At 60.3% G+C, this 24,323-nt stretch overlaps 1 protein-coding gene across 6 annotated transcripts in view; it reads right to left on the reverse strand.

Moving 5' to 3' along the window:
• Positions 1–23,923, reverse strand: part of RIPOR1 (RHO family interacting cell polarization regulator 1) — a 31,915-nt gene extending 7,992 nt beyond the window's left edge. For 2 of the 6 annotated variants that reach the window (XM_063167957.1, XM_063167958.1), the window contains exons 1-7: positions 8,764–8,977; positions 3,373–3,499; positions 1,555–1,704; positions 1,160–1,238; positions 828–851; positions 307–360; positions 73–225 (exon numbers count right to left, since the gene is read on the reverse strand). In XM_063167957.1, coding sequence (XP_063024027.1) covers positions 73–225; positions 307–360; positions 828–851; positions 1,160–1,238; positions 1,555–1,704; positions 3,373–3,499; positions 8,764–8,962 — 786 coding nt within the window. In that variant the 5' untranslated portion in view covers positions 8,963–8,977. Of the gene's footprint in view, positions 1–72; positions 226–306; positions 361–827; positions 852–1,159; positions 1,239–1,554; positions 1,705–3,372; positions 3,500–8,763; positions 9,019–10,598; positions 10,701–14,144; positions 14,277–22,600; positions 23,029–23,763 lie in introns of those variants that run through there. The other 4 variants (XM_063167961.1, XM_063167959.1, XM_063167962.1 and 1 more) reach the window with 4 other exon arrangements.
• Between the last annotated feature and the right edge of the window lie 400 nt (positions 23,924–24,323).

Genomic DNA, 24,323 nt, shown 5'->3' on the forward strand with positions numbered 1-24,323 from the left:
GGATGGACAGGACCTATGAGCAGCCAGCCATGGACTCAGCACCCTGCCAGCCCAGCCAGCCAGCTGCCTCACCTCTGTGTACTCCTTGTAGCCCTTGCTGGCCTCGGCCAGGCTCTCGCGTGCCTCCCGGCTGCCCGGTGAGCCGGTGCTGTATGCCTTGACCATGTTGTGGGCTCCATCACGGAGCCGCCGCTGGATGCAGTAAGCCTCATACAGCTCATCTATCTGCAAGGACAGGCCAGAGCTGCAGTGACAGGCACAGGGCTGGGGACAGCATGGCCACCCCAGCACTGCCCCATCTCTCACCTTGCTGGCATGAAACTCCAGGCGACGCAGGAAGCGCTCGATTGACTTCACTTGCTGGAAAAGCAGAGGAGATGGTGTGAGCAGCAGTGCAGCCCCTCCACGGAGGAGCCACAGGTCACAATGTGGCCTCTGCAGTCCCTGCACTGAAGCTGGGGTCCTGCCTGGGAGCTGCAGGGTGGCAGCCAGTGGGAAGCACCCATGTGCTGCAGCCTTCTCCAGACCCATGCACCAGAAGGTCCTCCAGGAGCCAAGCCAGGCTCCAGGCTGCTTTTTTCCCAGCCTGTGAGCTAACCCATGCCCTGCACTCACTAAGAACAGCTTCTGTTTGCCTGAAAGGGGTTACAAGATCATCTCTGCTTCATCCCCTGCCCACCTGGGCCACCCTGCCTGCAGAGCCCCAGACCCTGTCCTTCCCAGGGGACAAGGCAGCAGGGCAGTGCTAGTAGAGTGGGGCTGGCAGTAGCACATCCCAGGCACAAGGAAGGGGAATTCAAGGGGAATGAGACACTGATCCTACTTACCTTATCCAGATCGTAGAGAAAGCCCTAGAGGAAAGATGACAGGGATAAGATGTAGCACAAAGCCAGCTCTGCCCACCCAAAGAAGACCCAGCACATGGTACCCACCACCCATAGCATGGCAGTGGGACATGCAGCACCCAGCCAGGGCTGGAGAGTGCATGACAGAGGGATGGGAGCCCCAACACCAGAGCCTGGGCTGGCCCCTACAACTCCACAGAAATGGGCTCTGCCCCATGCACAGATGGACCACGAGTTGTCCCAGCTGTGCCCACAAGCCCAGCTGTTTACCCAAAGCACCATTCCCCATAAGGCTCTCCCTAAGTGGTACCCACCAGGCGTGAATTCCTCTTGGACTCACGGATCTGCGTGCTGAGCTTCTCCAGTTCCAGCTGGTGCACCTCCAGGTAGGCTCTGGGGGCAACCACACCATGGGGGTCAGGTTGGGATGCTGTGTCCAAGGCTCCTGCTCCCCACAGCCCACACCAGCCCAGCACACATGGCAGCACATCCCCACTCCCTGTTCCAGCACACAGGTGTGGGAGGGAACGCATGTATGCCTCTACATGGGATGCGAAACCCCACACAATCTAGGACACCAAGGCAACATGCCCAAGAGACCTGGCATGTCCCTGCCTGGTGGGAGCAGAGAGCTGCCAACACCAAGCCATGTCACAAGCTGTCCCCATGCCCCTCAGGAGCTCTCAGCCTCCACCCACCCAGCACTTACGTCAGGCCCTTCTTGAGAGCTTCATACACCTCGTCCAGGCGGTTGGGCTGAGGCACCTTGGGTGGTGGGGATTTGTGGGACATTGAGAACATCCTACTGACCCTGGAGCCAGTCTTGCGGGAGACAGTGGGGGTGAAAGGTGAGAGATTCCTGGGGAGAGAGGCTGGGATCAGCACACAGCACCAGGGTCCTTCTGGGTGCTCCAGCCAGCCAGGCACCTAGAAAAGGGCAATCTCTGGCACAGAGGCCAGATCCACTGGGCCAGGTCCACCAGGTCCCTGGTGCCAGCTGGAGGGAGACAAGGCAAAGGCAGGCACCACCTGGAATCAAATTCCTGGAGGGTCTGTGAGGACATCTCCAGCCCTGGCTGCCCTCTAAAGGGGGCATGCTTGGCTCCAGCCCAGAATCCAGATTGCCAGGGGCATAGAGGGTGAAATATGCCATCCTGTGCTTCCAGGGTAAAGCAAGGATCCCAATCCATCATGGGAGCATCCTGGAGACCAGCAGCCCTGTCACCTCATCACCCAGCACAGCCACATGGGGCAGGGACACGCTCACTGATGCTGTGCCTCTCCAGATGTCACCAAACCTGCTGGATGGAGCTGCCTCCCCCAGCCGACCCGCGGACGCCGACCCAGCGCTGGGAGTGAACACCACCCTTCCTGCCTTGTGCAATGGAGTCACTCCCCAGCCAGCAACGCCTCACTCACACCAGCTCTTCCCTTCCTCCTTCCCAAGCATCGTCGAGACACCATGGGCTCCTCATTTCCCAGCCTGTACCTCCCATCCTGTGCTGCTCTTCACAGAAGTGACCAAAAGACTTCCCCGAATCATGGGTGGGGAAATTACTGTCTTGGCCTCTTCCCAAGAGATGGGTAAGCACCTAATTTCCACCATTCCTTCTCCTTCCCATCCTCCAAGGTCCCTGGAGGCATCTCCCACAAGCATCTCCCTGGCAACCACTGGGTTGCAGGCATCTAAAAGTCCTCACTCTTCTCTGTCTCTAGGGGCCCCCTCTGGTACCCACAAATCACCAGCGATGTGCTGGTGACCTGGAAAGTGTCACTTGGCCCAGAGGCTGCACAGGACTTGGGGACAGAGTTGAGTAGGGCAGGAGGTCAGAGCACAGGGAGGCTCTGCCTGCTACCCAAGAACTACCTGCAACATGGTAGCCAGGAGCGAGGGATGGTGCAGAGAGGGTTGGTGGGGAAGTGCAGCATGTTGGGGTGCTCAGCAGAGAGGAGGAGGAAGGGTATGAAGGGACCATAACATAACCAGTGGATGGAGAGGATGGAACAGGCAACAGCTGCTCCTCACACTGCAGCTGGCAGGCAGCTGGTAAAACCTTTCAAACAATAGGTTTGAGGTGACCCTGAGGAAACCCTGATTCACACCAGCTCTCAACCCCGAAACTGGCTGCCGCAGGATGTCAAGGCCATCCAGACACTTCAAAGCCACCCCAGCTCTACCGCACCCATTAAATATTATGAGGTGGTCACAGGGAAGGTCTTAGGAGCTGGTTGAAGAATGAGGTGAGCTACACCTGCCTTCTCTCTTATGCTCTCGTGGCAGCAGCCACAGGGCTGCAGGGTCCTCATCCCAGCTGGGGCATGGCATGGCAGAAGGTTGGGATGTCTCACATGGCCTCAGTGTTCCCTGCTCCCCCCTGTGCAAGAGCCCCTGGCTACCAAAAAGATCCCTGAGGGAGACTCTGGGCCAGCTGGATGGAAAAGAGCCTCAGGATGCACAGCAGGTCCCCACAGAGCCCCAGCCTGTCCCCAGTGCCCGTGGCAGGCAGCATGAGCAGCCATCTCGTACCTGAAGGGCCGGTCGGCCGATGAGTTCACTCCGGCGAAGGACTGGCTCCTATTGATCTTGGTGACGAGGACTCGGCGCTGCGGGCGCACAGACAGTGACATCGTTGAGTGTGACCTGGAGGGCCGCCCTGGGGACAATGACACATCAGGGTCACCAGCAGCACGGTGAGGACACACATGCAGGCAGGACTGCCATCAGCAGTGAGAACAGCACCCACAGACCATGGGATGGGAGACTTCTCCCTCTCTCAGTTCAAGAACGCTCCTGGTGGCACTGGGACACAGACCCCGTGCTGTCCCCAGAGATACTGCCCTCGGTGCAGTGGGGCTCTGGGCGCTGGGAGCTCTCAGTGGGCACACCCAGACATGTCCCAGGTTGGCCCTGTGGGAGTTACAGAAAGGGGCTGATGCCCGGTGCCTACCATGGCCTTTCCCAGATACATCCATGGCAAACTCTACACGGTGCCTGAGGCCAGACACCTCCTCCTGAACCCCACCTTCTCCCATGTCCTTTGTTACCCGTGCCACCCTGCTGCAGGGGCAGGAAAGGCACAGGGCTGGACTCGGCTGCCCAGCCCTTCGCTGACTCCTCACTTGCTTCCGCTCACTCCAGCAACCAGGAGGGAAACCCAAGGACAACAAAGCACTTGGGAAAGTTCCCAGCTTTGCCAGGAGCTCTGCGTGGGGGAAGAAAAGGCCAAGCCATTCCCTGCCAGACCCTGGAAAGTCTGTGCAGGCCACACATGTCCAGCCCCAAGGCTGCTGCACCCTGTCCTCTGCTCGTGGCAGTGACAGCGCCAGGAACCTTGAAACCATGAGCTGCCTGTCCCCACCACAGCCAACGCAGTTGATGCCAGTCAGGGATAGAGCAGTTTTCTGGGTCTGCACCTGGCTGCCAGTCTGCATCACAGGAACCATCCCTGTAGCCCTGGCCAGGGCTGGGCCTTGGGGAGGGCAGCCCAAAGGACAAGGCAAGAGCAGGGGAGAACAGGGCTCCTGGCCCTGCCACCCCCAGAAGTGCCAGCTGGGCACAGGAAGGAGCCCAGCCCACAGGGCAGCCACTGAAGGGCAGGATGCAGGATGCTCCACTTCATTCTGGCCACCACTGATGGCAGGTCAATCCCTCTGCTCCAGCCAGCCCTGAGCAGAGCTCTGGCAGCTGCTGGGGATGAGCCCACACGGTGCCCAGCAGTCACACAGCACCAGGGACAGCCAGGCAGGACCCCAGGGGTGCACAGCTTCCCCGGCTGACAGACTGAGCCAGAGCCACCTCCCTCCATCCTAAGGAGCTCAATTTGCCTTTCCAGAGCCACCTCCCTCCATCCTAAGGAGCTCACTTTGCCTCTCCTCCCGTCTCCAGCATGGCCGACAGTGAACAACGCAGGGCAGGCACTGCTGGGGCTTCCACCCCATCCCATTCCCATCCCATCCCCGCTCCTTCCCCACGCCCAGGAGCCCAGCTCAGCCTGGTCCCACACAGCTCACACCCACTCAGCCACAGGCAGGCATCCCCCCAGCACTGTGTCCCTCACCACCCCGCACGCCAGGCTGGGGCCAGGGATTTGCAGCACCCAGGATGTGCCGGAGCCATCTGCAGTCACAGCTAACCACCAGCACCACTCACCTCTATCCCAGTGGAGCCAGGAGGCAGCAGGTCCATCTGGTTCCCCCTTGGGACTCGTGTCCCAGCCCACACCATGGAGCCACTCGGGTCCCACGGACACAGCGTTATCTGGGTGCCAGTCCCTCCATTTTCCAGGACAACACTGTCCCAATTAAGCTCATTACCAGGAGCTCTAATCCCTGGCAGCCCGGCTGACCTGCAGGCCTGGGCAGATTACCCTCTGCAGGGCTCTTTAATCTGCTCCCCACTGAGCAAGGAGGGCCTGTGGCTCCTGTGCTACAGTGGCTCAGCCACCCACCACCCACAGGACAAGGCTCTCATGTGTGGGGCAGGTCACAGTTCAGGGTGAGGACAGTCCTGCCAACCCATCTTTCTCCAGCCCACATTGCCACTGTGGACCACAGAGGGACCTCTAAGGAGGGTTTCCCAGGCAGAAGCCTGAACTGGGGAAGGATGCTGAGGTTGTCAGAGAGAAAGATGCTGAGAGCCTCAAGGGGAGGAGGATGCAGGAGGGGGAGAAGGATGCTGGGTGTGCTGGAGGGGACTGATGCCCCAGCACAACTCAGAGCAATCTGCAGCCACCTCCCCAGGCACCTCAGAGGCTCCAGCAGACACTTGTGCCATGCTGGGTCCTGCTCCAAAGCACTGGAGGTTCCCTCACTAGCACAGGGAGCAGTGGCTGCAGTCAGGACCACATCCCTGCACTCCAGTCCTGGACCCAGCTCTCCCCCAAACATCCACCAGGATGCACCACGGCACTCTGCATCCCCAGACCTGGCACCCTGCAACCAAGATCCTGTGCCAGGACCCCAAGCCCCCTCAGGGGAGGGGGACACCATACCCCTGCTCTGCAGGAGTGATGCTCCAGGAGCCCCAAGGATGCTCCAGCCCAGCACCAGCAGTCAGCTGGGTGCCGAAGGGCAGCACTCCCTGCATGAGGCAGGGCAGGCACGATGTGGGGTCTCTGTTCCTGGCACTCTTGGGCTTGGCTCACAGAGGAGGAAAAATCCCCAGCATGGTGCATTCCTGACATTACCGAGATAAGAGGTACCTGGTACCAGCAGCACAGCCAGCCCCCGCAGGGAGCAGAGCCTGGGGCATGCTTGGAAGGGACCACTGGGCACCACATCTCACCCAGGCTGCTGAGCCCCGTGCCAGGCTCACCATGAGGCTGCCACCATCGGAGCACCGGCACACTCCTGTCCCTGCCATGGGCTAAAGCCCCAAGCACATCCTTTCTCTCTCCTGAGCAGAAAAGGTCCTGCCCCAAAGGTTCAGTCCCAGCAAGCCCCACCGCCCCCTGCCCTTCGTTAGGGCTCAGTGCTAACAAACCTGCGTCCCGACCAAGCTGCTCACCTTTGCCGTGCCACAGACTGCCTCCAGATCTCCCAGCGCAGGAAACGCAATCCTGGGAGTGTGTCCCTCTGTCCGTCCTTGGCCAGCACTGCCCGTGGGCAGCGGCCAGAAGGGCAGCGAGCAGCTGAACAAGCAGCACAGCACGGGGTGCTGGAGCCCACCCCGGGGCTCTCCAGCCCGGCTGCCGGCTCCTCTCTCGACGCCCGGTGCTCTGGAGATGATTGGGATCCCAAGAATGCTGGTCTGAGCAGCGGAGGGGGCAGTCCGACCGGCTGGGTTGGTCCCAGCTGGTTTCTGTTTCCGACACTCAGACACCAGCCTCAGGTCGCTCCGGCGGGTTTATCAACACTGCCCTGGTCGGAGACGCCCCAAACTGGCTCCCCTTGAGTCCCCAGCCCTGCAGCCCTGGAACTGGGGGTGCTCTGACCAGCACTTCCAGGGATGCCACTCGCTGAAGGCCACCAATGCCCAGGGTGCCAACCCAGCAGGGTCCAGCACCCTCACCTCGGGGAAGACCCCCAGGACCAAGGAGCAGCACCCAGGGCACCCAAGGGGGGTGGGCTGTGGTCCCTGCACTGATGGCACTCCGGACATCCCCGGGGCACAGCAGGGCACGTTGTCCCTCAGTGGGGGAGGCCACGATGGCCACAGGACCATCCAGCCTGCCCATGGTGTGTGAGCCAAGTGGGGGGATCCTGTCCCAGCACCTCTGGGTGACACCTGGGCGCACGGCGGGGGTGACCTCGGGAGCCTGTGAACGCAGCCGCGGGCTCGGCTCCCCCGGGAGCAGCGCTGCGTCCGTGTTTGCACAGCTGCGGCCCCGCTGCCCCAGCCCAGGCACGTACCCCGGCCCCCGGCGGCCCCTTCCGGCCCCGGCACGGCCCTTGGCTGGCTCCCAGCGTGGGCTGGAGCTGCTCTTCCCTCCCATCCCGCCTCATCCCCCTCAGCACAGAGGATGGGAGCATCCGGGGACCGAAGCCATCACGCCTTGGTCACAAGGAGCCTGAGAGCCGCCTCTTCCCTGACCTCTCCATGCTCTGCCTCTCCTCCAGGAAGGCAGGACACCCCCGGTTCCTGCTGGGCAAGGAGAGGGACTGGGGGCTTTTGGGAGTCAGATGAGTCAGTGAATGGCATCCGGGCTCCCGTGACTCACCCGGAGAGAAAGTCTTAGCCATAAGGTCGCAGCCTCACAGCCCCCATGGGAACAGGGAATGATGGTTTGGCTGTTTGGGTGCTGCTGCTCTCGGCAGTTTGGGATGGATGGGTGCTGGGTGCTCTCAGCCCCATGGCAGCAGGGACATGGCGCTGATATCCACCCCTGCGGCCAGAGGAGGCTGCTGGCTCCTTGGGCCAAGGGGGAGGGCAGCAGGAAAGGGAAGGAGCTGCGAATGGGAAGAATTGGAGGAAGTGCTTATTTACCCCGCGGAGTATCCCTGAGGAAGGGCAGGGCACGGCACAGGCGGACACTCAGCCAGCTCCTCGGGGGGGCTCACAGCCCCGACCCTGCCACTCATCCCACGGGCTCCCTGTCTCCAGCCAGGAGCAAATGCAAACCCAAACTGTAACGCAGGGAAGCGGCCACCACTGGGGCAGGGGGCTTCCCAGGGGCTGGTAAAGCTCAAGCCCAGTGTGTTCTCTAGGATGGCTCCTGAGAACCAGCCCAGGACTAGAGTGGTCCTGGTGAAGTGAGTCCCCCACCACCGAAGGCACAAACCAAGCACCCACCCAGTCAGGATCCCCACGGACACCGCTCATCTCTGTACCCTGTGAAATGGGGCTGCATCCTGGCCATGGGCACCAGACTCTGCCCCTGAGTGGGCTGTGATCCCTCTCAGAAGTGCTGAGAACCTTTGGAAGGATCCTCCTGGCACTGGCATAACCTTGTGGAGGTTCCACATGCCACCTTCCCCCTGACATCCTTATCTCCAGAGTGCTCTGCTAGGTACCAGCAGCTGCCCCCACAAATCCTGCCCGGACAACTTGGTCCAAGTGCACAAAAGCAACCTCAAGGCCCTCTGTTCTGCCCAGGTCCCCAGGGGCCACCATGCCAGGGATGCTTGACATGGAGATGGGCTCTGTTTGTCCTCATCAGACACGGGGGCACAAGCAGGGAAAAAACAGTTTGCCAAGGAAAACTGTGCTGCCATGACATTGGGTGCTGCCCTGGCATCAGGGGTGCATCACCCCAGAGCAGCTGGCAGCTGTGGCCCCTCTCCTGCCTTGAGACACGGTGGATCTCAGTGCAGGCAAGAGCAGATCAGGCAGCCAGGGGGTTCTATCCTGCACGGAGACCCTGTCCTGACACCCCGTCACTGCAACCCGCGGTGACAACCGCGTCCCTTGCAGGTGGCGGGTGCGTGTGTCCTTGGTGTCCCTGCCAGGGAGAGCGTTACCCTCAAGAAAACTCCTCACCCCAAAAAACCCCGCCGGAGCCCAGCCACGTCACCCCGGGAGCCTCGAACAGCTGGGGGTCCCCAAATTCTCGCCGTTCACCGGGGAGCCCTGGCGCTGCCGGCGCTCGGTACCTTTCGGATTGCCATTCATGGCGTGCTGCGGCAGCACATCCCCCTCGGGCTGGGCTCAGCGTCCCGGGCGGTTGTTGTTCTCTCATGCCGTCTGTCCGCCGAGTGCGGGGGCCGCGGCCGGAGGGCCCCCCCGGGCAGCAGTCTCCTCCCCCGCTTCCCCTGCCCGCGGGCTGACATCACTGCCCAGCGCCGCAGCCCCGGCGTGACTCAAGGGGACGGAGGATGGGAGGACACGGGAGGATGCCTGACCCCCCCTGCAGGGAAGGGGCCCCACCAGCACCGGCCACACCCGGAGCAGAGCACACCTCGGTCCGTATGCTTCCCTCCCCACCGCCCCCCTAGGGAAACTGAGGCACGGGTGGAAGGGAGGGGAACACACTGCAAACCTCCCCTCCCCGCTCCAGCCCCTCTCCGATCGCTTCCCTTGGAGACTCCCGCTCCTGCCGGCACCCAGGGCCAGCACACACCGCCCTGCCGAACGCCCCGCCGGCTCTGAGCTGCACCCGGGGCTGGGCGGGGGATGCACAGCCCCTCGCCCCCGTCCCCGCCGGCTCCGCTGCGGGCAGGCACAAAGCCGTGGGCAGCTGATGCTCACACCACTGCCGCTTGCTTCTGCATTGCTTGGGTTTAAATATAAGTATATATAAATATAATAAATATATATAGCTATATTTGTGTATATATAAAATCACTGTGGCTTTGCTGTAGGCTTCCCACAACATACAATCCCGTGGTATGCCTGTGGGCATCCTCCAAGACCCAGGAGCCACTGGGAAAAGGGTTTCCTTGCTCAAAAGTCCCTACTTTGTATCCCTATCCAAAGCCTTGGAGGAGCTCACTTCAGCCAGGGCTTCCTCACAGGGCTCTCCAAAGATGCTGGGGTGCAACTCCCATGTGGGAATGTCTGTCCTGCTTTCCATGGGGGTCCAGCTCCCACAGCACAGTGTGGCAGACCCACCTGTCCTCCATGACAATGCCAGCAGCCAGCAGCAGCTCTCAGGCCCGCAGCTCCCTGTTTAGTGCCCTAAACAACCAGGAGACTCTGTGGTACAGACGTCACCATGCTTCAGCCCTGGTCCTGGGAATACCCAAGACTGCAACCCCCCTCCAGGTCAGACAAAGGCTGGAGCTCTGTCCAGGCTGGGATCAGCTGCCCCTCACCACGTCACTGGAGCAGGAAGAAACACCTCCCTCCCAGGCTCCTTTCCTGTTTGCTGCTGATTTTAGAGCAAGGTCAGGACAGGTTCAGGAGGAAAAGCACTGAGACAGAGTCTTGGGGGTCCTTGCAGATATGAGGTCCTCCCACAAAGTTAACCCCTCCCCTAGAGAGTGAGCCTGTTGTGGGATTGCTTCCCCAGCACAGAGCAGGTCCCGTAGGGGACAAGAAGCGTCAGGGGTTCCCACGTATGGTGGCATGGCTGCCCCACTGTGGGCACCCACAGGTGACTCTGGAGCCAGCCACAGTCAGGCCTGCAGAGCTGAGGTTGCAGCAGTGTCACCAGAGAATGCTGTGACCCAGGCCACCCTCAGGTCCCAGTGCCCAGCGCAGCACCAGCCACACTGGGAGAGCAGCTGGAGCTGGTGAGGCTGGGTTGGCTCTGAGAAGCATCCAAAGAAAAACCATCCCAGGTGCCCACCAGCCTCAGTGCCAGCGCCATGAGGAGCCAGCAGCCCATCTCCACCCCAGCCTTCCAGAAGCCGCACCAAGACCACGTCTCCTACCTCTCCCGGACACGATGCATCCCCCCGGCTCTCCCCACCGACGGGCAGAGTCCCATCCTGGCGGCTGCCGTGGGCAGTGGCCACCGGCGGCTTTTCACCCCGTGCTGATTCCCCCGGGAACGACATCACTGCGGCACCGCCCCGGCCGCGGCCATCCCTCCCCGAGCAGAGCCTGCCCCGGCTGGCAGCGTGCGGAGCCCGCGGCCGGCACACGGCCAGGAGCGCGCCCGCAGCCACGGCCATGCCAGCTTGTTTGTTCTCATTAAAGGTTAATGAGAAAGCCACGCTAAAGCTGCCCCAGCTGCGGGAGGGGCTTTCCCCGGTGTCACACAGAGCGAGGGACTTCCAGGCTTCCCTCACAGAGGGGTGACAGCCAGGCTGTGCTGCTTGTGGGGACTCTGCCTCTCTGTAGCCTGCAGTCCCAGGGGGATCTGTGTGGCAGCTGACACATGGGTGAGGTGCCTGGCATGGCACCATCCCGGGCATCACCCTTGGGGAGACCACCAGGAGCAGGCAGGAGACAGGGTCAGGCATTCCAAAAGTGGCAGAGGGTACCAGAGGGGACACATGCCGTCAGCCGTGCCCTCTGAGCACCTCACAGCACCCTGCAAGGCACTTGGCAGGGCCTGACAGCTCAGGACACCTTGGCCAAGGGAGGGCAGAGGAAGGGCACAGCCACGCCAGCAGTGCCAGGGTGGTAATTGAGTTAAATGAGTCCCTGTTCTGGGCTGGGCTGGGAATAGAGAGTGGGTGCAAGGAAAGGGACATCTCCATGTGACTCTTCAACTCTGGAGGTTTCCCTGCATATTCACCACTCTGGCTCAGCTCAACCTGCCAGGGTGGCTGCCTCAATCCCTCCTCTGCAGCAGGGATGTTGTGGGTGTAATGCCCCAGGTGCTCCCTTTTTGGCAGTGTCCCTTTATGCCTTCCTCGTACCAGGCCTGGGGCATCCCCACCCCAACCACAACAGCTGAACATGCAAACACTCCCTGGGCAGCCATGCTCGGACACACACATACAGCCATGGTCAGTTTGTGCACAGGCAGAAAAATCCAGCAGGTTATTCCCACTTCCCTGCCCAGCTTCCCATAGATCCCACATCCTGCCAGCAGAGTCCTAGGGAAATTCTCCAGCTTCTCCCTGCTGGCTCAGGGACCACCAGCACTGAATCTGAGCCTACCTAGCCCCTGCAGAAGCCACCAGCCCCAGTTCAACACTGCCTTAGTGGCACCAGCACCAAAGGCCAAGGAGATGAATAAGCTATTTCAGGTTGTTTTGGACAAGTACTCCACAAACATCTTTGAGTGGCTGGGAATGTCACCACAGCTGGAAACCTGACAGGAAAGGGCATAGATCAGCCTCAGTCAGTGTCAAAAGGTGGCCCAAAAGGTTTGTGGAGATGGAATCAGTCTGGTGAGGGACCAAAAAGCTCTTGGCCATGGGGGAGTCCTGAGAGAAGTCAGGAGATGACAATTTTGGCAAGAAGACACACAGCCACAGCTTGAAGAAGCAGAGTAAATGATCAAGTGACCTGTCCTGGGCTGGGACAGCTGGTCCTGGAGCTGCAGGTGGTCACCCCCACCACAGTGCTACAGCTGACTTCTCGCACTTTACTTTCTGCTAAAACTGGCAAAGCCAACTCCAAAAAATCCTGGGAGCCCAACGCAGAGTTTTCTCCACAAGAGGATGCCATGAGGGCTGGGGAAAGACCAGCCCTCGTGCCAGGCCAGACTCTGCCCCCAGCCAGGCTGGCCCCAAGCTGTGGCAGCATCCCTTCCTGGAGGGGCTGGGCACGGGGCGGTGGCAGACTCGAGCCCTCCCCCCTCGTTCCTCGCATAGTCCCCACACGGCTGCAGAAATAGAAGCGATATAAATGGCAGCCCTATAAATAACCCCAAAGCACGCGGCGGGGAGCTCGTCCCAGCCCAGCACTGCCCTCAGCCCACGCAAAGCCAGCGCTTGGGCTGCCTTCACTGTGCCCAGGGGACCTCGAATGCCAGCTGCTCCCTGCCTGCCATGGGTTTCCCAGGGTCCTGTCCTTTAGGTCAGTGTCATGGCAGGAGCCTCAGCCACGGGCACGCTCTGGATTCCAGCCTGGTGGCGTTCCTGGGGGACACCCTACACCCATCCAGCTCCTCCCGTCCAATGCCCATCGCAGGCATCCTGCTGCAATCCAGCCAGCAGAGTCCTGGGCAAAGCAGCAGCTCTGACCAGGAGCCTCAGCAAGGCTTGGGAAGAGATATCCCTGTCCTCACCACTGCAGATCAACAGCTATCCCCTGGTTGCACCTCAACACTTCTCAGCTGCTCCCCTCGACATCCCCGATCCCTGCCATGTCCATTGCTGCCCCCATTTCCAAGCTCAACCCCATCATGGCATGTCCTCCGTGGGGACTCAGCCACCACCATGCCACCACAGCTCCTCTCCACGCAGGGGACTGTGGCAAGGCACCGGGGACCCTCACGAGCGAGCCGAGAGGAGGCAACGCCACTGGTGACAAGCCGGTGACAAGCCCTGCACTGCCGGATTTTGCGCGGCGTCACAGCCTCCCGTCCCAGCCCTGCCCGTGGGACGCAGCGAGGCCACCAGCCAGGAGACGGGAGATATGGGGTTTATAGGACGCCCAGGACTTCCCGGTGCCCTCGGGAGTCTCCTCTGGGAATGCGGCAAGGGCAAAACCCGCTGAGGCTGTTTGCATGCCCTGGGATGGTGCGGCAGGGGAAGGGTTAATGGTGCGAGGCCTTCCCGAGCACTTCTTGGCAGGGCTGGGAAGGGCTGGGAGACAGGAGGATCGGGCCAGCAACAAAGCGAGATCTGTGTCATTAATTCCCCCGAGCATTCCTCCCGCCGCGGCCCCGGAGGGGAGGAGGAGGCAGCACCCAGCTGATACGGAGCACCCCGGTCCCCGGGGAGCCCGGCGGGTCCCGCCCGAAGCGGGGCTCCATGGGGCGATGGCTGCAGCCTCTCCCGCGGGATCAGGGCTCCGGCGCCCGGGCACGGCCCTATATGGGCACGGGCAGCTTCTCCTTCGCCCGCCGTACCCCTGCCCGTACCCCTGCCTGGAGTCCCGAGGGATTCGGGGCAGGGCACGGTTCGTGCCACCAGCGTCATTCCAAACCCGGGAGCGAAAGAGCGGCTGGAGAAGCTGATCTGTCCCAGACAGGGTCGGGGGGCAGCGGGTGACATTGAGGCTGCTCGCCCTGATACCCCACTGTCAGGCGGCTCCTTCTGCGGGCGGCTCCGGCCACGGCGCCGGCCGGAGCGCGGAGGATCGCTGCGCTCTGCAGTGGGGCGGAGGAGCGGAGCCCGTGTCCGTGTCCGTGTCCGTGTCCGTGCCCGTGTCGCCGTCCCTGCCCTCCCGCCCAGCCCGGAGCCCCAGCGCGGCGTGGGGCGCCCAGCGGGGCTGGCGGCAGAGGGGACGCGGGCGGGCGGGCGGTGGCTTGCGGCGACGTGGCCCCCCAAGGGTGTAGCCCTGCCAGGGCCACCGACCCCGCTCCCCCCGACCCTCCCGTGCCCGCGGGGTGCGGAGGTGCGGGCGGCACTCACATGTCCCAGGAGAGGCGAGGGGCGAGGCGCGGGGCGAAAGCGGGCCTGGCTCGGTGCATCCCCTTTGTTCCACTCCCATGGACGGGAGCAAGCGGGGAGTTCGTGCAGGCTCTTGGCAGCGCCCACCCCGGCTCTCTCCATGGAAACGCGGGAGCCATGTGATTTCGGCAGGAAACCACGGCCCAGCCAGCGCCAATGGCAGCTGCATGGACGGGAGCACCTCCCTCCCCGAGGCGAGCGACACCGCTGCCGACACCGCCATCGCCACCGCCAGCACCGCCACCGCCGCCACGGCCCGCGGGGCTCCACACCCGCCGGCCCATCAGCATTCCCGGGGGTCCACGAGCCCCACCGTGAGCCGGAGCAGGATCCCACCTCCCCCGGGGCGAGGGCAGTGGGGGCAGCCCGGCTTGCTCGGCCCCGGGCTGCTGCTGGCCTTCCTGCCGCACACAGCGCCCACAGCCTCCCCTTGCCAGGGAAGCGATGGCCGGAGCAATACCTCCTCCCTCGCCGCCCCTGTGTTCCCCCACAAGGGCCGCCACAGCCTCCCAGGCTTCAGTGCTCTCTGAGGGACCCCGGGCATGTTTCACATTCCAGCAGTGAAGTGACATGACCAAGGCTGTGCAGTCACTCAGTCGGTGGCAGAGGGAACACCCAAACATCCTTGCTCCCAGCTCTGTGACACCCAGCACCCCACCCTGCCTTCCCCCTCAGCTCCTGCATCCATCTGAGCCATGCTCAGACCCCTGCCAATCAGAAAGTGCACTCTGGGGGAGCAGAGCATTGGCACTGATCCACATTCCCCATCCCACAAGCTTCCAGCATCCTAGGGAAGCAGCAGATGAGCACTCCCAGCTTCCCCAGCTAAGGGACAGGCAGTGGCAGTCTAAATGCAGGCTGTCACCCTAGGGATGCCACAGTCACACCGTGCTGCTTCCACAAGTGCCAGTCCACTTCTTAAACCCTGGCACCTCTGAGCATCCCTGAGGGTGGAGGGGTGAGGAAGACACATGCCTGTTGGGGGGCTGCACCCTGCCCCTCTCCTTTCTCCCAAGTCCATCTTTCTCCTACTGTCCTAGATCCTACTGAGTCGACCCAGTTTTAAGTGGAACTGGAGCCTTTGCAGCCCTGGTGAGACACCCTCCATGCAAGGACAAGGCTGAGCAGTGCTCCCACCAGTGCTGTGAGGCAGAAACACTAATTAGACCATCATCAGGTCTTGGAGCCCAGTGGAGCAGGGCAATATCAGTGACAAGGAAATCATTGCACCACTCTCACTCTCCTGGGGCCACACCAAGGAGCAGAGCATTTGCTGCCAAGGTTGCTCGGTGAGAACCAGGGCGTCCCAGCTCCCAGCCCAGTTCTCCAGGCTGGCCTGGTTACACTGAAGGAGAAGTGATGCAAAGATGGGAGAAGGGACAGCAGGTCCTGAGGCTACCAGGGAAAAGCCAAAAGGCCAACAGGATGAGGCTGCCAGGGTGGATCCACCAAGCCATGTGGTTGATGAATCCCAGAATGGTTTGGGTTGGAAGGGACCTTAAAGACCACCTGGTTCCAACCCCCTGCCATGAGCAGGGACTCCTTTCACTAGATCAGGTTACTCCAGGCCTCATCTAACCTGGCCTTGAACACTTCCAGGAACAGGACAGCCACAGCTTCTCTGCACAACCTGTGCCAGGGCCTCCCCACCTTCACAGGGAAGAATTTCTTTCTAATATCCAATCTAATCCTGTCCTCTGTTACTTCAAAGCCATCCCCCCTTGTCCTGGCACTCTGTGTTCTTGTCTACAGTCCCTCTTCACATCTTTTGCTGCTCTTTTAGATACTGGAAGGGACCCCAAGGTCTCGCTGGAGCCTTCTCATCTCCAGGCTGAACTGCCCCTACTCCTTGAGCCTGTCTCCACAGCAGAGATGCTCCAGACCTTTGAGCATCTTCATGGCCTCCTCTGGACTTGCTCAAAGAGGTTCACATCCTTCTTATTTTGGGGCCCCAGACTGAATGCAGTGCTGCAGATGGAATATCAGCAGAGCAGAAGGGCAGAATCTCCTCTCTCAGCCAGTTGCCCACTCTGCTGAGGATGGACCCCAGAGTAGGTTTGGCTTTCTGGGCTGCCAGCACACATGGCCAGGTCATGTTGAGCTTCTTGCACAACCAATACCCCCAAGCCCTTCTCCTCAGGGCTGCTCTCAATCCATTCTGAACCCAGGTCCAGTGCCACACCATCCCTGTACCACCGGGGTGACCCACCTTGTGCTTGGTGTGGTCAGCACCACTGTGCCACTCTGTCACCACCTGACCAGCATCCCCCCTGGATCAAGTGTGGGGCTGGATCCCACCCACACCCTGTACATGGTGTCACCACTGAAAATTTTCAGTTGAAAGTGCCATCCAAGGACTACTGGGGCCAAGTGCCCGAGCAATTTAGGTCTGACACAAAGTTAAATCATGTTGTTAAGGGCATTGTCCAAATGCCTCTGAGGCACTGACATGCTTGGGACACCGACCACCTCTCCAGGAGGTCTGTTCCAGGGTTTGACCACCTTCTCAGTAAAAACTTGGGGTGCCTGGAGGTAGACTGACCCACACCACCACATTCCACTTACCTATGCACCACCACCCCAAGTTAAGCCCCATTCCTGGTTGCTGCTGGGGAGCAGCTGTATCCCTGCAGAGACAGCAGGAGAGGGGACTGCACCCTCCCCTCAGCCTGCTGCCCTGCCAGGCTGGGCTGGGGAGCCAAGCACTCCCTGTGCCAAGGTCAGAGCTGGCACACTGCACTGCCTGCTCTGGGAGCTTGCTCAGCACGGACCAGCTTGGCAAACAAAAACAAGGACAGGCTCCTGCCCAAGTTCCAGCAGCACCCCTGGCCTGCCTGCCCTCCAAAACTCCCTCCTGGATTTATGGAGGTATGGTGCCTGCTGGCAGGAAGGAGTTAAACCTCCCAGCATGGATTTGGATACTCCTAGGTTAACCTTCCCAGCATGGATGCAGATAATCTTGGTTTAACCCTTTCTTTATGGATATGGATACTCCTGGGCTAATCTTGCCAGCATGGCTATGCATGGGTACTCCTGGTTTAATCCTTTCATTATGGATACAGATACTCCTGAGCTAACCCTCCCAGCATGGCCATGGATACTCCTGGCTCCTGTCACTGAAGGAGCCTTCCCAGCAGTCAGCTTGGGAAGCTGGGCATTGGTGCAGGACAGAGTCCCTGAGCCCAAGGGCACTTTGTCTGAGAACCTGCTGGCATTAATGAGCTCCTCCCAGCATAGGACCAAACCTTTCCAGTGCCTGCTGACCCGAGACCACTCCAAGCACATTCCCCTGCTCCTGGCAGCTTCAGCAGCAGCCGTGCCAGCTGCCTGCAGCCGCCCCATGGTGCAGAGAAAGGCCTGAGCTGTCAGAGCAGCCCCGCACCGCAGGTCTCTGCCCAAATTGCTCTTCTCACTGCAGGCTGGGCCTGGAGCCACGTCTTCCTCTCCCCTCTCTCTGGAGGGCTGGAGGCCAGCCCTTGGCTCCAGGCTGGAGCTGCTGCGTGCTCAGCATTCCTGCTGGAGCAAGGCACACACAGGCCGGGGCTCCAAGCCTTGCACCGGGACAGCCACGAGCGCTGAGCACGCTCAGAGCCCAGCCACCGCCCCTGTGAGCAGCTGAGGCGCCTCCACAGAGCCTGCCACCAACCCTGCCACCAACCCTGCCACCATCCCTGCCACCACCTTGGAGATGAGCATCCAGCATCCCAGCACCGAGCTCCCCATCCCTCCAGCTGCGCATTTTTGGAAAACACCACCTGGTAAAAGCTGAGGGAGCCAGGGCGGCGCTGATGCAGCATGAGCAATGTGAGCTGCTGTTCCAGCTGACTCACCAGAGCCCTGGCCGTGCTCAGGAACTGGCCAGCAGCACAGAAAGGCTGTGCCAGCAGGTCCTCTGAGCTCTGCTGGAAAACCTTCCCCGACACACTCGGGGCCAGCTCACGGCAGGGCTGGGGCACAGCCCTGACCCAGCCTGAACCTTTCCATGGGGTAGAATTGTGTGTCCCAGCACTTTGCCTGCTCATAGGACCAGGAAAAGGAAGGATAGGATACCCCCACACTGGCCACAAACCCACTCGGTGTTGGCCAGCACTGGGTGCTGGTCAGCTCTCCCAGACTCTGGCCAGAAATCTGGAATCCAGGTCAGGGCTTTGCAGCAAAGCCAGGACATCCAGACTGTGACTTCATCAGGTTCAGCCCCAGCATGGGCCAGGAGGGTAAGGAGCTGCAGAACAGCACTGGTCCAGACTCTCTGGCCACCAGCCAGCTGTCCTCCCTCCTAACTCCCTTCTCCACCCCAGGAAAGTTGCTGGCAGCATCTCCAACTGCTGTCCCAGCTCAGCCTGGGGTGCTGAACATCCCCTGGGACCACTCCTCCTCCTGCAAGCTGGCAGCCATGCCCATCTCAGCACAGCAGGAACCAGCTCACACACACACCCACAGGATCACTCCAAAAGTATCCATGATTCACAAGATTCCTGCAGTCCCTTGCTGTTGTCCAACACTGAGCAGGAAGGCTGAGCTTGTGGGCAAGCCCAAAACAAGCCCAGCCCAGCAGACATAGCCAGTGGCAGGGCAACTGGCACAGCTGGGCAATGGCACAGCTGAGGTGTCTGCAGCCTTGAGGACTCAACATTGCACCAGGTGAAGCAAAGCTTGGCTGAGGTAGGAACACATTGCCCCAAAGCTGGTGCTGTAAGGATTGAGAGCAAAAGGCCATTTGGAGCACGAGGTGTTTTAGCAGGGCTGAGTCTGCAAATCTGGCAGAGCTGTATGCAAATGCATGTAAATATAGTCCTCCCAAGCAGGGCAGAGGATCCCACACACCCTGATGTGCTCCACGGCTGAGGTGGGGTCCCTGTCCCCCGCTGTGAGCAGCACCTGCTGCACCCAAGAGCAGAGTGAGCCCACCTGGGAACAGATGGGCCCACGCTGGTCTCCCAGAGTGTGAAAGTGCTCCCTGCACTGCAGTGAGCAGAGCCTCCAGCAAAGCTCTCTCCCCTCCAAAGAAAACAACAAAGAAAATGCTGGGATGGAGATTAAGGAAATGAAACTGGCTGTGCAGGGTAAGCAAGGATAGGAAGTGGCTGTGATATCTCCTCTCCCCACTGGCCTGCAGCTCTCCAGCCTGGAGCCCACAGCATGGCACATCTAAACCCAAGGGAAATCACGTGCTGGAGAGTGTGTTGAATAACTGTGAGGTGTCTGAGTGATCCCTACTCCTGAGATGGAACAGGCACTTGGGGGCCTCTGTGCTCCCAGACTGGCATTTCCATGCTCTCTCCATCCCAGCACAACATGCAGGGAGACCTCCTGACACCACAGGCTGCACTCTGCTTCTGAAGCTGGTACTGTGGGGTGGCATCTCAGGAGTTTTGCTCTCATAGAAAAATTAAGATTGGAAAAAACCTTTAAGATCATCAAGTCCATTAACCCCACCCTGTCAAGCCCACCATTAAACCACATTCATCAGATGTCCCATCCATACTTTATTTTTAATACTTCCAGAGGTGGTGAGGCCACCATTGCCGTGGTCATCCTGCAGCTATTGTACCTCTCCTGAGCTGCTGGCCCAAATGGATTTGTGCTGGGAAGGGTGGCCCTGGAGGAAAGCAGTGACAGTCAAACAGAAAGACCAGGACTAAAACGAGCTGCTAAAAGCTGCCAGTGGGGTACGGGTTGCAGAGGGGGGATAGGCTGATAGCAGAGATCTTGCCACATCCTCCCCAGCCAAGTGATGCTCCTGAGCAGGGCCCGTTCCAGCTCTTGTTCATGCCTCTAGCACATGTGTGAATGCCACCAGCCCCAGGCTGTGGCTCCAGCAGGTCTCTCCTGTATCTGTCACATGTCCTGGCATGCGAGGGCCAGCTCTGTTTACATCTGCAAGTCTCAGATTCTCCTGCTGGGGATGAGTCAGGCTTCCCTCGACACCCCGCTGAGGTGGCGGTGTCAGGGCCCAGCTGGCGTTCGCCTCCTGAGTGGCTCCGAGCCGGCGGATGCCAGGCTGGGGAGCGGCTGCAAAGGGCTCTCATAGCTCTGCTCCTGCCTTCCATCCCTCTCGGGCTCTCATAGCTCTGCTCCTGCCTTCCATCCCTCTCGGGCTCTCATAGCTCTCCTCCTGCTTTCTATCCCACTCGGGCTCTCATAGCTCTGCTCCTGCCTTCCATCCCTCTCGGGCTCTCATAGCTCTGCTCCTGCCTTCCATCCCTCTCGGGCTCTCATAGCTCTGCTCCTGCCTTCCATCCCTCTCGGGCTCTCATAGCTCCGCTCCTGCTTTCTATCCCACTCTGGCTCTCATAGCTCTGCTCCTGCCTTCCATCCCTCTCGGGCTCTCATAGCTCTGCTCCTGCCTTCCATCCCTCTCGGGCTCTCATAGCTCTCCTCCTGCTTTCTATCCCACTCGGGCTCTCATAGCTCTGCTCCTGCCTTCCATCCCTCTCGGGCTCTCATAGCTCTGCTCCTGCCTTCCATCCCTCTCGGGCTCTCATAGCTCTGCTCCTGCCTTCCATCCCTCTCGGGCTCTCATAGCTCCGCTCCTGCCTTCCATCCCACTCTGGCTCTCATAGCTCTGCTCCTGCCTTCCATCCCTCTCGGGCTCTCATAGCTCCGCTCCTGCTTTCTATCCCACTCTGGCTCTCATAGCTCTGCTCCTGCCTTCCATCCCTCTCGGGCTCTCATAGCTCTGCTCCTGCCTTCCATCCCTCTCGGGCTCTCATAGCTCTCCTCCTGCTTTCTATCCCGCTCGGGCTCTCACAGTCTCTTTCCTCCTGCCTTCCATCCCGCGGCAGCACGGAGGAGGCTGCAGCTCCCTGCAGGAAGCTCTCCCTGGCTCGGCTCCACCGGGCCAGCTTCCTTCCCCTCCACCCCACGGGCACGTCATGGCTCAGCATGGGGCAGTCAAACCCTGAGCGAGCCCCCAGACACTTCCAGAGGTGGCCAGGCTGCTGCTAAGGAAAGCCCATGTCCTCCAAAGCCTTGGGGTGCTGGGTGTCTCCTGGGGATCCAGCTCACAGGAGAGAGGGATCCCCTGGATTTGGGACCCCCAGGGACAGAGGCTGGAGCTTGAAGGAGAAGCAAGCCTTCTTCCCAGCTCACACTGCCTGGAGATGCTGAGCTGCCACTGGGCTTGTGGGGTGGTGAGATGGGTGCCAGCTGCTCGCCACTGCCCAGCCTGCACACAGCAGCAAGCAGCAGGCTGCCCTATCCACAGGGTCCCCAGCTGAGCCAGAGTGAGCATCCCAGGAGATAAGAGAAACCCGAAAACACCCCAATGACATCCACCTCCCCCTTCCCTTTCATTGCTCCCAGCCCTTGCTTTCTGCTCCTCTTTTCCACACATCCCAGAGTCACAAAAGCTCTCCTCTTCACATAGAGGCCCTTTCCCTATGCTCCCAAACTTCCCAGGGTGGGAAAAGAGCCTGGAAGCTCCTTTTTGGATCCCCCCACCTGTGTCCCTCTTGCTGTGACCGGGGCTGGGCTGGCTCTGTGCAAGCACAATAGCCAGAAGTGTGTGGAGCCGCTGGAAGGAGCGATGTTCCCGGATGGTATGCAGCCCTGACAGCACTGGCTCTGCTTTAAAGGGTAATTTTATCCTGTAATAACAAACAAGAGGAGCCAAGTTCCTCCCCAGCGTCACTTCCCTGGCTCCAAGGAGAGGGACATGGGGGAGAGAACTCATTACAATGAGCTTGGATGCTTGCTCTTGCCATCCCACAGGTCTTAACTCCACTCCCCTGAGAGAACAAAGAGGGGGAAGATGCTCCAGGGCAGCAGGTCTGGGTCAGGAGCTGGAACAGATACATTTCACTGCTGACATTCTGGGGCCTGAGGAGAACACCCCTCTAGCAACTCCTGTCTGTAGACAGCAGCAAGAAGCCTGGCCCAGCCCATGGCATGCCTGGCTGAGCCCCACCACCATTCCCACAGCCCCCCCCATGCTCACAGCACTGGTCAGGCACGCTGGCATCTCGGCACTGTGCCAGCTCCAAGTGCAGCCACCCGGGAACTTGTTCTGCCAAAGCTGGAAATTCAGGCCCAGCTGGTGCCCTGGGATGGGCAGGGAGAGGCTGACCTGCTCCAAACCCCTGGCAGGACCCTGCAGAGCAGGACTGGGTGCTATGGCCAAGGGATCATCCTTTTTGTGGGCATCCCTGGGGGCACAGGCATGGGCAGAGCTCAGCTGTGGGAGGAAGGGTGAGCACCTCTCTGTGACCCATGGGTGCACCCTCCTGTGCTCCCAAACGGGTTTCTTTTGAAGATCCATGGGTGTGGCAGTGTCAGGGCCCCAGGGCACAGAGCAGGATGGTTTATTCTTAGGGGGCACCAGGGCATGTGATGGGCTTATCAACATCTGTGGGGCATTCACAGGGGACAGGGAAGATCTCTGCTCACCCCATCAGGCTCAGCAGTGGCTGACCTACCTCTGCTCCTGCAGGGACACTGATGCTCAGGAAAGGTGTCCCTCGATGGTCATTACCAGGGAGGGCACAGCCCAGCCTGTGCTGATGGGACACTGATGTCCCCTCCTTGCCAGCTGAGAAGTGGGGAAAATTTGGCAGAGCTCAGTTGTGTGAGAAGATGACAATCTGGAGAAGGCTGCTGAGATGTTCTGTCTGATTTCCACTTCCCCAAGGAGCACTTCTGGACATTCCAGGGTTTGATTAAATCCCAGCCTCTCAAACAAAGCTGGAGAAGTGCTGCATTTTTCTTCCTCAAGATGGATTTCCTCCAAACCCCTTATTAGGGGTTTGGGTTAAGTCTGTGTGAAGCTGGTAAAGCGGCTGTCTCCATTGTGCCTCCCAGCAGACTAGGGGGCTTCCAGAGGAAGCAGAAGACAGGATCCAACCAGCTAAAAAGGGGAAGAGAAAGGAAGGAGGGAATTATGGCATCTAAAGCTTTCAGGGCCTTAGAGGTGGCAATGCCAGTGTCTGCCCTCTCAGAAAGGGTTGTGGGAGACCCATGGGAGACAAGGTGGCTTGGGGGAGATGAGTCAAGGGGTGCTTCTGGTTGCCAGGGAGGTAAAGCCTGGAGCAAGCTCCTAGTATGAAACCATCCTCCCAGAGCAGATGTAGAGTCTGCCTGGCTCTGGCTGATGGGAGTGGAGAGCATCAGGGCAGGCATCAGTGGGTTAAAAGCTTGAGGTGGGACTTGGGTGAGCTGCTTCCTCCCGGCAAACAATAATAAGGGAGGGATGGACGGGGCTCTGCAGGGGCTGATAGCAATGGAGCAACCCCAGCCCTGCAGCTGCAGCTGTGCAGGAGGAAGCCTCAGCACATTATCTGCTGGTCCCACTCGGCTTCCTCAGCAGCCCTGGTGCTGCAGGGACCGGGTCATTCCCCCTCCAGAGCCTCATTTCTCACGGACACAAGTTGGGTCCCTGTGCTTTGATGGCAGCCCAGACCCCAGCACCCCCCAAACCCTGCAATCCCAGACAGTCCAGCCTTCCCAGCATCAGTGTTTCCCACTGCTGGGGTCTCTGGGAATGGTCACCCAGGCCTCAGAGCCCCCCAGTACCACCCAGCACATGGTCCCCACAGCAACCATCCTGCTGCCCCATCCCCTCCATCCCAGGCAGCACCCACACCTTGGCAGAAGGAAGTTTTGGCTGGAAGACGACTCCTGCAGAGGGGATCTCCAGGTCCTGGCTGAGGTCCCTGCAGTTCTGATTGCCTCTGCTCCTGGTCCTTCTCAACAAAGCTCTGCAGCACCTGGAGCTGCTGCAGCCTGGCCACGCTGGCTGCTGTCCCAGCACTTCCTCGTGCGCGGCTGATTGTGACCTGCCTGTGCTCCACCTCCGCAGCTGCACGGCTCTCACAGGAGCAGCCCTTTTCCGTTTCGTTTCCGCTTTTGGACCCTCTCCTCCTGCAGCAGCCTGTGCCTTTCACAGAGGCTCTGCCTGCTGCCATTTGCCCCACTTGGGTGTCTGTCAAAATGGATTTTGCCCTGATCCTGGCAAGCCAGGTCAGGAGTCCTGATGTCCTCAGTGCTCCTGCCCCAACCCACAGACCTGCTTGACTCCAGCTCCTGGTGTGCAACAAGTCTTTGCCAGTGGATATTGGAATAAGGCAGCTGCTGGAAGAGCCTGGGAAATGTGGGCCTTTCCCACCACTGAGCCTGGAGAGCTGCTGGGCTCCCTGGAGCAGA

Source organism: Melospiza melodia, chromosome 13 (genome assembly GCF_035770615.1).
Source record: "Melospiza melodia melodia isolate bMelMel2 chromosome 13, bMelMel2.pri, whole genome shotgun sequence".
NCBI lineage: Eukaryota > Metazoa > Chordata > Aves > Passeriformes > Passerellidae > Melospiza > Melospiza melodia.